The sequence below is a fragment of the Triticum aestivum genome, chromosome 2B (assembly GCF_018294505.1).
Source record: "Triticum aestivum cultivar Chinese Spring chromosome 2B, IWGSC CS RefSeq v2.1, whole genome shotgun sequence".
Classification (NCBI taxonomy): Eukaryota; Viridiplantae; Streptophyta; class Magnoliopsida; order Poales; family Poaceae; genus Triticum; species Triticum aestivum.
The window spans coordinates 691,780,082-691,793,346 of NC_057798.1; the positions used below are offsets into that span (position 1 = coordinate 691,780,082).

General features: G+C 38.7%; 3 protein-coding genes and 1 pseudogene across 3 annotated transcripts; 1 reads left to right on the forward strand and 3 right to left on the reverse strand.

The window, feature by feature from the left end:
* Positions 1-1,097: 1,097 nt before the first annotated feature.
* LOC123046757 (ATP synthase subunit alpha, chloroplastic-like) lies at positions 1,098-2,828 on the forward strand. The gene has a single exon (XM_044470188.1). The coding sequence runs from the start codon at positions 1,198-1,200 to the stop codon at positions 2,710-2,712; it is 1,515 nt and encodes a 504-aa protein (XP_044326123.1). The 5' UTR covers positions 1,098-1,197; the 3' UTR covers positions 2,713-2,828.
* A 231-nt stretch (positions 2,829-3,059) lies between these two features.
* LOC123046758 (photosystem I P700 chlorophyll a apoprotein A2-like) lies at positions 3,060-4,822 on the reverse strand (annotated as a pseudogene).
* Positions 4,823-4,975: 153 nt separating this feature from the next.
* On the reverse strand, positions 4,976-7,265 carry LOC123046756 (photosystem I P700 chlorophyll a apoprotein A2-like). Its single transcript, XM_044470187.1, has one exon. The coding sequence runs from the start codon at positions 6,919-6,921 to the stop codon at positions 5,107-5,109; it is 1,815 nt and encodes a 604-aa protein (XP_044326122.1). The 5' UTR covers positions 6,922-7,265; the 3' UTR covers positions 4,976-5,106.
* Positions 7,266-9,773: 2,508 nt separating this feature from the next.
* On the reverse strand, positions 9,774-12,146 carry LOC123046759 (photosystem I assembly protein Ycf3). Its single transcript, XM_044470189.1, has 3 exons — positions 11,761-12,146; positions 10,779-11,006; positions 9,774-10,051 (listed from the first exon to the last, which is right to left on the reverse strand). The coding sequence occupies exons 1-3, from the start codon at positions 11,882-11,884 to the stop codon at positions 9,891-9,893; spliced, it is 513 nt and encodes a 170-aa protein (XP_044326124.1). The 5' UTR covers positions 11,885-12,146; the 3' UTR covers positions 9,774-9,890.
* Positions 12,147-13,265: the final 1,119 nt, after the last annotated feature.

Consider the following 13,265-nt stretch of genomic DNA (forward strand, 5'->3'; position numbering starts at 1 on the left):
ATTTGTATAGATAAAATTGTAATATAAACGAGGTGGTACTACTCCCGAGAGCTCTAACAGTCGAGCTTTGGCTGAAACCTAATCAGGCCGGCCCGGTCGAGCTTCGGCTGAAACCTCAGATACGTAATCGGGCCGGCCCAGTCGAGCTTTGGCTGAATCCTCACGTACGTAACCGGGCCGGCCCATAACCAGGAAACGAGAACATGAAAATAGCACGAAAAACAAAACCACACTTGATGGGTTCGATCTCGCGACCTCACGCTAGGTAGCAGGGACGCCAACCACATGAGCTAGCTGTTGATAATGCTCAAATTGTAGCGCCCAAGTTAAAGTAGTTTAGCGACAGGTCTATTTATTTTTCTTAAATATTTTCAACAATTCTTGGAAACAAGTGTGGACAATTTTCCTTAAAATATTTGAATATGAATACGTTTTTAAAATCGTGGATAAATATCGAAAATTCAAACAAAATTTTTAAACCTGAACAAATTTTGCAATTCCAAACGTTTATTTATTTTTGATATACGTTGTATTTTTAGAAGAATATACATTGAACATTTTTTTACATAAATTTTACAATTTTACATACAAATTGAACATTTTTCTCCCGTTGCAACGCACGGGTCTTTTTACTTTATTTATGTTTGGTTCGGGAAGAGATCATAAAAGTTGTAAACTTACAAAATAATCTACTTTCATTAAAAGATTTATTAGATAATCGAAAACAGAGGATCTTGAGTACTATTCGAAATTCAGAAGAATTGCGTAGAGGGACCATTGAGCAACTCGAAAAAGCTCGGATTCGATTACAGAAAGTCGAACTAGAAGCGGATGAGTATCGAATGAATGGATACTCTGAGATAGAACGAGAAAAAGCAAATTTGATTAATGCTACTTCTATTAGTTTGGAACAATTGGAAAAGTCTAAAAACGAAACCCTTTATTTTGAAAAACAAAGGGCAATGAATCAGGTCCGACAGCGGGTTTTCCAACAGGCCGTACAAGGAGCTCTAGGAACTCTGAATAGTTGTTTGAATACCGAGTTACATTTCCATACGATTCGTGCTAATATTGGCACTCTCGGGTCCCTGGAATGGAAGAGATAATTAAATTAATTAGTCCTTGAACTTCTACTTTCGTTTAGAATTTAGGCATTATTTTTCCCCTTGCTTCCGAAAAAAGAGTCAAGAAACACTAATGGCAACCCTTCGAGTCGACGAAATTCATAAAATTCTCCGCGAACGTATTGAACAATATAATAGGAAAGTAGGGATTGAGAATGTAGGTCGCGTAGTTCAAGTGGGGGATGGGATTGCTCGTATTATAGGTCTTGGTGAAATAATGTCAGGTGAATTAGTCGAATTTGCAGAAGGTACTAGGGGTATTGCTCTGAATTTGGAATCCAAAAATGTTGGGATTGTATTAATGGGCGATGGGTTGATGATACAAGAGGGAAATTTTGTAAAAGCAACAGGAAGAATTGCTCAGGTACCCGTGAGTGAGGCTTACTTGGGTCGTGTTGTAAATGCTCTGGCTAATCCTATTAATGGGAAAGGCGAAATTATAGCTTCCGAATCTCGCTTAATTGAATCTCCTGCTCCAAGTATAATTTCCAGGCGTTCCGTATACGAACCTCTTCAAACAGGGCTTATTGCTATCGATTCGATGATCCCTATAGGGCGCGGTCAGCGAGAGTTAATTATTGGGGACAGACAGACTGGCAAAACAGCAGTAGCCACAGATACAATTCTCAATCAAAAAGGGCAAGGTGTAATATGTGTTTATGTAGCTATCGGTCAAAGAGCATCCTCCGTAGCTCAAGTAGTAACTACTTTCCATGAGGAGGGGGCCATGGAATACACTATTGTAGTAGCTGAAATGGCGGATTCACCTGCTACATTACAATACCTCGCTCCTTATACGGGAGCAGCCCTGGCTGAGTATTTTATGTACCGCGAACGGCATACTTTAACAATTTATGATGATCTCTCCAAACAGGCACAAGCTTATCGCCAAATGTCCCTTCTATTAAGAAGACCTCCCGGCCGTGAGGCTTATCCAGGGGATGTTTTTTATTTGCATTCACGCCTTTTAGAAAGAGCCGCTAAATTAAATTCTCTTTTAGGCGAAGGAAGTATGACCGCTTTACCAATAGTTGAGACTCAATCTGGAGACGTTTCCGCCTATATTCCTACTAATGTAATCTCCATTACAGATGGACAAATATTCTTATCTGCGGATCTATTCAATGCCGGAATTCGACCCGCTATTAATGTGGGTATTTCTGTTTCCAGAGTAGGATCCGCGGCTCAAATTAAAGCCATGAAACAAGTAGCTGGCAAATCAAAATTGGAACTAGCTCAATTCGCAGAGTTACAAGCCTTTGCACAATTCGCCTCTGCTCTCGATAAAACAAGTCAGAATCAATTGGCAAGGGGTCAACGATTAAGGGAATTGCTTAAACAATCCCAGGCAAATCCTCTCCCAGTGGAAGAGCAGATAGCTACTATTTATACCGGAACAAGAGGATATCTTGATTCGTTAGAAATTGAACAGGTAAATAAATTTCTGGATGAGTTACGTAAACATCTAAAAGATACTAAACCTCAATTCCAAGAAATTATATCTTCTAGCAAGACATTCACCGAGCAAGCGGAAATCCTTTTGAAGGAAGCTATTCAGGAACAGCTGGAACGGTTTTCTCTTCAGTAACAAATAAATTTTGCATGTCTACTCTTGTTAGTAGAATAGGAATCGTTGAGAAAGATTTTTCATTTGAATCATGCAAAAAAGTTTTCTTTGTTTTTAGTTTAGTATAGTTATTTAAAGAATAGATAGAAATAAGATTGCGTCCAATAGGATTTGAATCTATACCAAAGGTTTAGAAGACCTCTGTCCTATCCATTAGACAATGGACGCTTTTCTTTCATATTTTATTCTTTCTTTTATTTTTTTTTCTTCTTCCGAGAAAAAACTGTTAGACCAAAACTCTTTTAGGAAATCAAAAAATCCAGATACAAATGCATGATGTATATATTATATCATGCATATATCATAAAGAAGGAGTATGGAGCCGGTAGTGGGAATCGAACCCGCAACCCCAAGGTTATGAGCCTTATGAGCTACCAAACTGCTCTATACTCTTAAACTAAAGAGGGGTAACTAGTGGATAAAAGAGGGTTGGATACGCCCCTCTACCAATATCTATACAAATAGAATAGTCCATTTATACAGAATGGTAAAGAGGGCTCCTCTATGATTATCAATTCCAGAAATCCATACAAATACGAAAGGGTGTTTTATCCTTACCAACTGGATCTTGTTGCACCCGGTAACAAACATTCATAAACCATTTCTCGAAGTACGTGTCCGGATAGCCCAAAATGTCGATAGTTAGCTCTAGGTCTTCCGGTCAAAAAACAACGTCGATGAAGGCGTGTAGGTGCACTATTACGCGGTAGGGATTGCAATTTTTCTCGCATTTTAGTTTTTTCACTCAAACTCAAGGGAGAAACTTTGCTTCTTATCTTTTTTTTTAAAGATTGACGAATCAAATGATATTTCTGTTCTAATTTCTGCCGCTTCTTCTCCCTCTGAATCAAACTTTTTTTTGCCATAATGTGTCGTTGCTATTATTACCAAGTATACGGTTCTAATCCTAGATGGAAAAATAAATAGAAAAAGAAATCTAAAAAGGCAGATCCTCCCTCTCTATCAAGAGTAATGAACTAGGTGCTGATACAGTACAAAAAAAAAACTAAATTAACCAAACTTGCCTGATGTTGAGGCAATCAAGAAAGCTGCATAAGTGAATATATAACCCACGGAAAAGTGAGCTAATCCAACCAATCTTGCTTGCACAATGGAAAGAGCCACAGGCTTATCTCTCCAGCGAATTAAATTAGCTAAAGGTGTGCGTTCATGAGCCCATGCTAAAGTCTCAATTAATTCCTGCCAATACCCCCGCCAGGAAATTAAGAACATAAATCCAGTAGCCCAAACAAGATGTCCAAATAAGAACATCCACGCCCATACCGATAAACTATTCATCCCAAAAGGATTATATCCATTGATAAGTTGTGAAGAGTTTAACCATAGGTAATCTCTTAACCATCCCATCAAATAAGTGGAGGATTCATTAAATTGTGAAACGTTGCCCTGCCATAATGTGATATGTTTCCAATGCCAATAAAAAGTAACCCACCCAATGGTATTTAACATCCAGAAAACTGCCAAATAAAATGCGTCCCAAGCAAAAATATCACAAGTACCGCCGCGCCCTGGGCCGTCACAAGGAAAACTATATCCAAAATCCTTTTTATCCGACATTAATTTGGAACCGCGTGCATCTAAAAGCGCCCTTTACTAAAATCAATGTAGTTGTATGCAAACCTAGAGCAATAGCATGATGAACCAAGAAATCCCCAGGTCCTATTGTTAAGAAAAGCGAATTACTATTCTCATTAACAGCATTCAACCATCCGGGCAACCATAGGCTTCGACCCGCATTGAAAGCGGGGCCATTCGTTGAAGATAAGAGTATATCGAACCCATATGTCGTCTTGCCATGAGCAGATTGTATCCATTGGGCAAATATAGGTTCGATCAAGATTTGCTTTTCTGGAGTACCAAAAGCAAGCATGACGTCGTTATGAACATAAAGGCCCAAGGTATGGAATCCTAGAAAGAGGCTAGCCCAACTTAAATGAGATATGATAGCTTCTTTATGGTCTAACATTCTTGCCAATACATTATCCTCATTCTGTTCCGGATTGTAATCCCTAATGAAAAAAATAGCTCCATGAGCAAAAGCCCCTGTCATGATGAACCAAGAAATCCCCAGGTCCTATTGTTAAGAAAAGCGAATTACTATTCTCATTAACAGCATTCAACCATCCGGGCAACCATAGGCTTCGACCCGCATTGAAAGCGGGGCCATTCGTTGAAGATAAGAGTATATCGAACCCATATGTCGTCTTGCCATGAGCAGATTGTATCCATTGGGCAAATATAGGTTCGATCAAGATTTGCTTTTCTGGAGTACCAAAAGCAAGCATGACGTCGTTATGAACATAAAGGCCCAAGGTATGGAATCCTAGAAAGAGGCTAGCCCAACTTAAATGAGATATGTTTCCAATGCCAATAAAAAGTAACCCACCCAATGGTATTTAACATCCAGAAAACTGCCAAATAAAATGCGTCCCAAGCAGAAATATCACAAGTACCGCCGCGCCCTGGGCCGTCACAAGGAAAACTATATCCAAAATCCTTTTTATCCGGCATTAATTTGGAACCGCGTGCATCTAAAGCGCCCTTTACTAAAATCAATGTAGTTGTATGCAAACCTAGAGCAATAGCATGATGAACCAAGAAATCCCCAGGTCCTATTGTTAAGAAAAGCGAATTACTATTCTCATTAACAGCATTCAACCATCCGGGCAACCATAGGCTTCGACCCGCATTGAAAGCGGGGCCATTCGTTGAAGATAAGAGTATATCGAACCCATATGTCGTCTTGCCATGAGCAGATTGTATCCATTGGGCAAATATAGGTTCGATCAAGATATGCTTTTCTGGAGTACCAAAAGCAAGCATGACGTCGTTATGAACATAAAGGCCCAAGGTATGGAATCCTAGAAAGAGGCTAGCCCAACTTAAATGAGATATGATAGCTTCTTTATGGTCTAACATTCTTGCCAATACATTATCCTCATTCTGTTCCGGATTGTAATCCCTAATGAAAAAAATAGCTCCATGAGCAAAAGCCCCTGTCATGATGAACCCTGCAATATATTGGTGATGAGTATATAAAGCAGCTTGAGTAGTAAAGTCTTGTGCTATGAATGCATAAGGAGGTAAAGAGTACATATGTTGAGCTACTAAGGAAGTAATAACCCCTAAAGAAGCTAGAGCAAGACCTAACTGAAAATGAATCGAATTGTTGATTGTGTCATAAAGGCCCTTATGCCCACGCCCTAATCGACCCCCCGGAGGAGTATGCGCTTCTAAAAAATCTTTAATACTGTGCCCAATTCCGAAGTTAGTTCGATACATGTGACCGGCAATGAGAAAAATAAATGCAATAGCTAAATGATGGTGAGCCATATCGGTCAGCCACAAACTTTGTGTTTGTGGATGGAATCCGCAAAGAAGAGTTAGAATGGCAGTTCCGGCTCCTTGAGCGGTACCAAATAAATGATTACTCGAATCAGGGTTTTGGGCATAAAGATTCCATTGACCCGTCAAAAGGGGTCCCAACCCCTGGGGATAGGGTAATACATCTAAGAAATTATTCCATCGAACGTACTCCCCCCTGGATGCGGGAATAGCAACATGAACTAAATGTCCTGTCCAAGCCAAAGAACTTACCCCGAAAAGTCCTGACAAATGATGATTGAGACGAGATTCCGCGTTTTTGAACCACGAAAGGCTTGGTTTCCATTTGGGTTGTAGATGTAACCAACCCGTTATTAAGGACAGCATAGAAAGAAATAATAGAAAAAGAGCTCCAGTATAAAGATCCTCATTGGTGCGTAATCCTATTGTATACCACCACTGATAAACTCCAGAATAAGCAATATTCACTGGACCAGCAGCACCTCCTCGAGTAAAGGCTTCCACAGCGGGTTGACCAAAATGAGGATCCCAAATCGTATGAGCAATAGGTCTTACGTGTAAAGGATCCTGTATCCATGATTCAAAATTTCCTTGCCAAGCTACATGAAACAGATTTCCGGACGTCCATAGAAAGATTATTGCTAATTGCCCAAAGTGAGAAGCAAAAATGTTCTGATAAAGACGTTCTTCAGTAATATCATCATGACTTTCGAAATCATGTGCGGTAGCAATACCAAACCAAATACGACGAGTAGTGGGGTCCTGAGCTAAGCCTTGGCTAAACCTGGGAAATCTTGATTCCATAATGCCTTTCAAATCCTCCTAGCCACTATCCTACTGCAATAATTCTCGCTAAGAAGAATGCCCATGTCGTGGCAATTCCACCCAGAAGGTAATGGGTTACTCCTACAGCGCGTCCTTGTATAATGCTCAAGGCTCTAGGCTGAGTAGCAGGAGCAACTTTTAATTTGTTATGAGCCCAAACGATAGATTCAATGAGTTCTTGCCAATAACCACGGCCGCTGAATAAAAACATTAAACTGAAGGCCCAGATAAAATGAGCACCTAAGAAAAAAAGACCATATGCAGATAATGAAGAACCATAAGACTGAATGACTTGCGATGCCTGTGCCCACAAGAAATCTCGAAGCCACCCATTAATCATAATGGAACTCTGTGCAAAGTTTCCCCCTATAATATGAGTTACCACCCCTTGATCACTTATAGTACCCCAAATATCCGACTGCATTTTCCAACTGAAATGGAAAATGACTACCGAAATTGCATTGTACATCCAGAATAAACCTAAGAAAACATGATCCCAGGCGGATACTTGACATGTTCCCCCTCGGCCAGGCCCATCGCAAGGAAAGCGAAAACCTGGATTTGCTTTATCGGGTATCAAACGGGAACTCCGAGCAAATAAAACACCTTTCAAAAGTATTAATACAGTCACATGTATGGTAAATGCATGAATGTGATGGACTAAAAAATCTGCGGTTCCTAATGGAATAGGTAACAAAGCCACTTTGCCACCTACTGCTACTAACTCGCCGCCTCCCCACGTTAAGCTAGTACTTGTTGTTGCACCAGGAGCTGTTACGCCAGGCGCAGTAGCATGGATATTTTGTACCCATTGAGCAAAGATAGGTTGTAATTGTATGGCAGTATCCGAAAACATATCTTGTGGACGGCCTAAAGAACTCATGGTATCATTATGAATGTACAAGCCAAAACTGTGAAAACCTAGAAATATACATACCCAGTTAAGGTGGGATATGATTGCATCGCGGTGTCTAAGGACGCGATCTAATAGATCGTTGTATCGAGTAGTTGGATCATAGTCTCTTACCATAAAAATTGCTGCATGTGCAGCAGCACCGACTATTAGAAATCCGCCAATCCACATGTGGTGTGTGAACAAGGAAAGTTGTGTACCATAGTCAGTAGCTAGGTATGGATAGGGAGGCATAGAATACATATGATGAGCTACAACAATGGTTGTAGAGCCTAGCATAGCTAGGTTAAGAGATAATTGAGCATGCCATGACGTTGTTAAGATTTCATAAAGACCCTTATGGCCTTGTCCTGTAAATGGGGCCCTTGTGAGCCTCCAAAATATCTTTAAGTCCATGGCCAATACCCCAATTGGTCCTATACATATGACCTGCGATTAGGAAAAGAATAGCAATAGCTAAATGATGGTGCGCAATATCGGTCAGCCAGAGACCACCGGTTACTGGATCTAGTCCTCCGCGAAAAGTCAGAAATTCTGCGTATTTGGACCAATTTAAAGTGAAAAAAGGGGTTGCTCCTTCGGCAAAACTAGGATAAAGTTGAGCCAAAAGGTCCCGATTCAAGATAAATTCATGAGGAAGTGGTATCTCTTTAGGATCCACCCCAACGTCAAGAAATTGGTTAATTGGTAAAGATACATGAATTTGGTGCCCCGCCCAAGAAAGAGACCCAAGTCCTAATAATCCCGCTAAGTGGTGATTCAACATGGATTCTACATCTTGGAACCAGGCCAATTTGGGAGCGGCTTTGTGATAATGGAACCAACCAGCAAAAAGCATTAACGCTACAAAAATCAATGCACCAATTGCAGTACAATAGAGTTGTAATTCACTAGTTATTCCAGATGCTCGCCAAAGCTGAAAAAACCAGAGGTTATTTGGATTCCTCGGAAACCCCCGCCTACATCACCATTCAATATTTCTTGCCCTACTATAGGCCAAACTACCTAAGCACTGGGTCCAATGTGAGTAGGATCACTTAGCCATGCTTCATAATTGGAAAAACGGGCGCCATTAAAGTACATGCCACTCAACCAAAGAAAGATAATGGAAAGTTGCCCGAAATGAGCACTAAAGACTTTTCGAGAAATCTCCTCCAAATCACCAGTATGACTATCGAAATCGTGAGCATCAGCATGTAGGTTCCAGATCCAAGTGGTAGTATCAGGGCCCTTAGCTAGTGTTCTTGAGAAATGGCCGGGTCTGGCCCATTCCTCAAAAGATGTTTTTACAGGATCCCTATCCACAACAATTTTTACTTCTGGTTCTGGCGAACGAATAATCATTAAGTCCTCCTCTTTCCGGACAAGACATACAAAGAGACCCGCCAACTGTCTTTTTAGTGAATCTTTGAAAGATATATATATATTTTGAAAGATAGATTTTGAAAGATAGATTTTGAAAGATAGATATTGTGATTAGTTCTTTTCTTTACTATCTAACATCCTTCCATTTTTTTTAGTTATTCACTGGAGCAATTATATATTGAAGTCAATCCGAGGCAAGTGTTCGGGTCTATTATGACATAAAGATTAGGTGCCTAACGGACATTGTTTATCTTGAAAAACAAATATTTCTCGACGTAAGAAAAAAATATTTTTTATTTTTAATTTAAGAAACTAGTGTATTTTTCTAGTGTATTTTTTTTGAAGGCATAAGCTCCTATCTATATCTACTTTCCATGAGCATAATATAGGGTTTTTTATTTGATTCTAAATTCCAAGATAACTCATTAGAATTATTAATAAGATGGTCCTAATATATTAGCAATATTTAGATTTCCCCCTCTTTTTATTCACTTTATTACTTCTATTCTAGACCCTATCCCTATGGTTTATTCTTATGAAATATCATATAAAATAGAAGGTATAAGAAATGGATACAATGAAATTCTTGATTCGATCTTACGACCTAATTTATTTGATTAATGGATCAACAACCAAACCACCCATTTTATGAAAAAGAAGGAGCATGGTCTTATTCAAATTCAAAGCGCTTCGTAATCTTCAACCAGTTCTGTGCTTCAATATAATTTCCCGGAGTAAGCGCTATAGCTTGTTTCCAATATTCAGCAGCTTGATCAAACCAAGCTTCCGCAATTTCCGAATCACCCTGTAGAATGGCCTGTTCTCCTCGGTCGGAATAGGAAGTTCCTTCCCTTAGAACCGTACTTGAGAGTTTCCTACCTCATACGGCTCAGAAATTGCTATCTGAATTTCCCCTATCTTAACTGAATTCAATTTATCAAAAATCGATCCAATTTGTTCTTGGGTCTAAGCAAAAGAAATTAATTACCTAAGTTTCAAACCCTAATTTTTATCAATAATTAGTTTGATCTTTTTTCCCACCTTCAGAAGAATGAAGCATAGATAGATATAGAGCCTTCGTTCAAATTTTCTGAAAGGTAACTATCCCGGTTTCATATATGAAATCTCTATAGAATCCTTGAAAAAGACTTTTTTCCATACCATAAGAAAGAAAAAAGAACTTACTATCTTTGGGATCTGATACTACACCGCTGCTTAATCCCTTAGTGGATCGGCTCTATTACATAAGCGGATTCCTAAATTTTGCCCCATATCATGGGATAAGTAAGCAGTTTTTTTTAGTTGTATCGACCCAGTCGCTCACTAATTGATCTTTACGGTGCTTTCTCTATCCATTTGAGAAACTTTATCCATAGAGTAGTAGTATAGGCCATACTTTCTTTGTTTTTTGATTCTCGTGAAGTGTCCTTCCTTCCTACAGCTGATAGGGAAAAATCGTTGTTTTTACTATCCCTATGTAGAAAGCCCTTTTTTCTAGTATTTACTAGCAAATTTGATCCTCTTTTTTTTTCTTTCTATAGTGGAGATAGTTGCACGTAATGACAGATCACGGCCATATTATTAAAAGCTTGCGGTAAGAAGGGGTTTCGTTCTAGTGCCCGGAAATAATATTCCAAAGCCTTTGTATGCTCTCCATTGCTTGTGTGTATAAGGCCTATGTTATAGAGTATATAACTTCGATCATAGGGATCGATTTCTAGTCGCGTAGCTTCATAATAATTTTGCAAAGCTTCCGCATAATTTCCTTCGGATTGAGCCAACATCCGTTACGGTTGTTCATTCTATTCAAAAAATCTCCGTTCCAAAACCGTACATGAGGTTTTCATCTCATACGGCTCCTCCCTTCTGTACATAATAGTACTAAGCGAAATAATCTATAGGATCAAAATAAAATTAGTCCCGTCCCATTATGAACCGAAAGGGGCTGGTATTTTTCCAAGAAATCTCTAGCCAACCTTCCCACAAGAGGTTTTTCTTAACACCAATGAATTCTATTAATGCTAGAGGAAAACGATAGCTCCAATAATTTCTTTGTTCTCAACGCCTCCTATTTAGAGGAATTAGCTACTTCAACGATCTTTGATGGTTATAGGGGTATCCAAAGTACAAACCTGATGGTTGTTTGTTATCCCAACCATTCTTCCCAGCCCTGATACCGATCAGGAAAGGGGTAATTTCTAACAAAGTTTTTCTCTTGTTGATTCTTATTTCTAGGTGTAGTGCTTTTCTCCCCTATGCTGCCTACGGATACTAATAGAGTAGGATTGGCCTGTAATCCATACCATACCATATCCTGTAGGTGTAACCTTTCGCTCAATACTCAAATCTACAATTAAAGTATCTGAAGCCGCATCAATCGAGGATACACGACGGAAGGAATTGTTAGTTCGCCTCACCTTCCCGAAGCGTGGGTTTGTTTGCTTTACAAATTTGGTTCTCTCTATGCCAACCCCTTCTCTTTTTTGTAAGACTGAGGTATAGGTAGGGCTAAAAAAAGCAAAAAAAGAGTCAAATCGCACCATCTCTATAATAAGTAAATGCCTTTTTTTCTCCTGAGGTTGTCGGAATTATTCGCAATAAAATATTGGCTACAATTGAGGAGGTCTTATCAATGAAATTTCCATTTACACGGGATCTAGGCATAATTCCCAACCCATTCTATATAGAATTGTTTTCATTCCTTCACAAAATAACATAAAAACAAACACATTCGATTCTTTTAATTATAAATAAATTGATCCATATGCTCTACTCTAAATCCATATGCTTTAAATGGATAAGAGAGATATGGATTTTCCGCTCAGCTCAAATTGTATCCTTTTCCTTCTGCTTGGACACGAAGAGATATGAAATATTTGACTAAGACTGGATTTCATTCCACTTTCCTATTTCTGAAAAACAACTTATGTTATCAACTATTTCGTGTTTTCAAAGTTATTTTATTAATTGTCTCATACCCTATTTTTGATTTTGATAGTATGGTGTAGTGTATCTTATGCAAACGGAATTCTAAGGTTTCTTTATTTTATTTTATTATGCAATAAGAAGAATTCTTCCATTTTCTTTTTCTTTAGTTGCAGGAAAACCCAAATTAAAACTTTTATTTTATAGCGAGCGCAATTTCTAGTAAAAAAATCCTGTATCCTTCCACTTATATCAAAAGGAATTTTTCCAATAGAACTATGGAACCCCCGAGTGGTTGCGTTTGTACCTGTACTGCAGGAATAAGAAAACTCGCTATTCACTCAGTTTATTTTCCATAATAAGTTATGTAGGAGAGATGGCCGAGCGGTTCAAGGCGTAGCATTGGAACTGCTATGTAGACTTTTGTTTACCGAGGGTTCGAATTCCTCTCTTTCCGTTTTTATTAATTCATCAACGTTAAGGATCACAATGTATCAAATCAAATAACAATTTTTTCCAGCAATAATATAATATCTTATATTATCTTATTTTGATTTAATAGAAATTAGAAATTCTCTATAGCAAATTACTGTGGTATGTAAAATACACATAGAGGAAAAAAGAAAAAAGGATCCTAATCCTAGGGTTAATCAATTTTAGCTAGTTGATGGGAAAATACGAATTAATGGTAATGGTCTTAGGGCAATTTAGTTCGGGGAAAGGGGAAGGGGAAGAAAATTCTATGAACCTTTCCTTTTTTCGTTAAGTTCAAGTCTGACGAGAGTAATATTCTACAACTAACAACTCATTTATTTTGAGACCGACCCACTTCCTATCTAGGACTTTATTTACTAGTCCTTTATATTCCAACGTGTCAATCGCCAAATGCTTTGGCAATTTCCCCGGGTCCGATGAAGCAATATAATTTTGAACCAGACCTTTTGATCTTTGGTTATCTTTCGTAGTAATAATATCTCTGGGTTTGCAACGAAAACTTGGTATATTGACTATACGACCATTAACTAAAATATGTCTATGGTTGACTAATTGGCGGGCCCCAGGAATGGTTGAAGCCATACCCAATCGAGAAAGGATATTATCCAAACGCATTTCAAGTAAT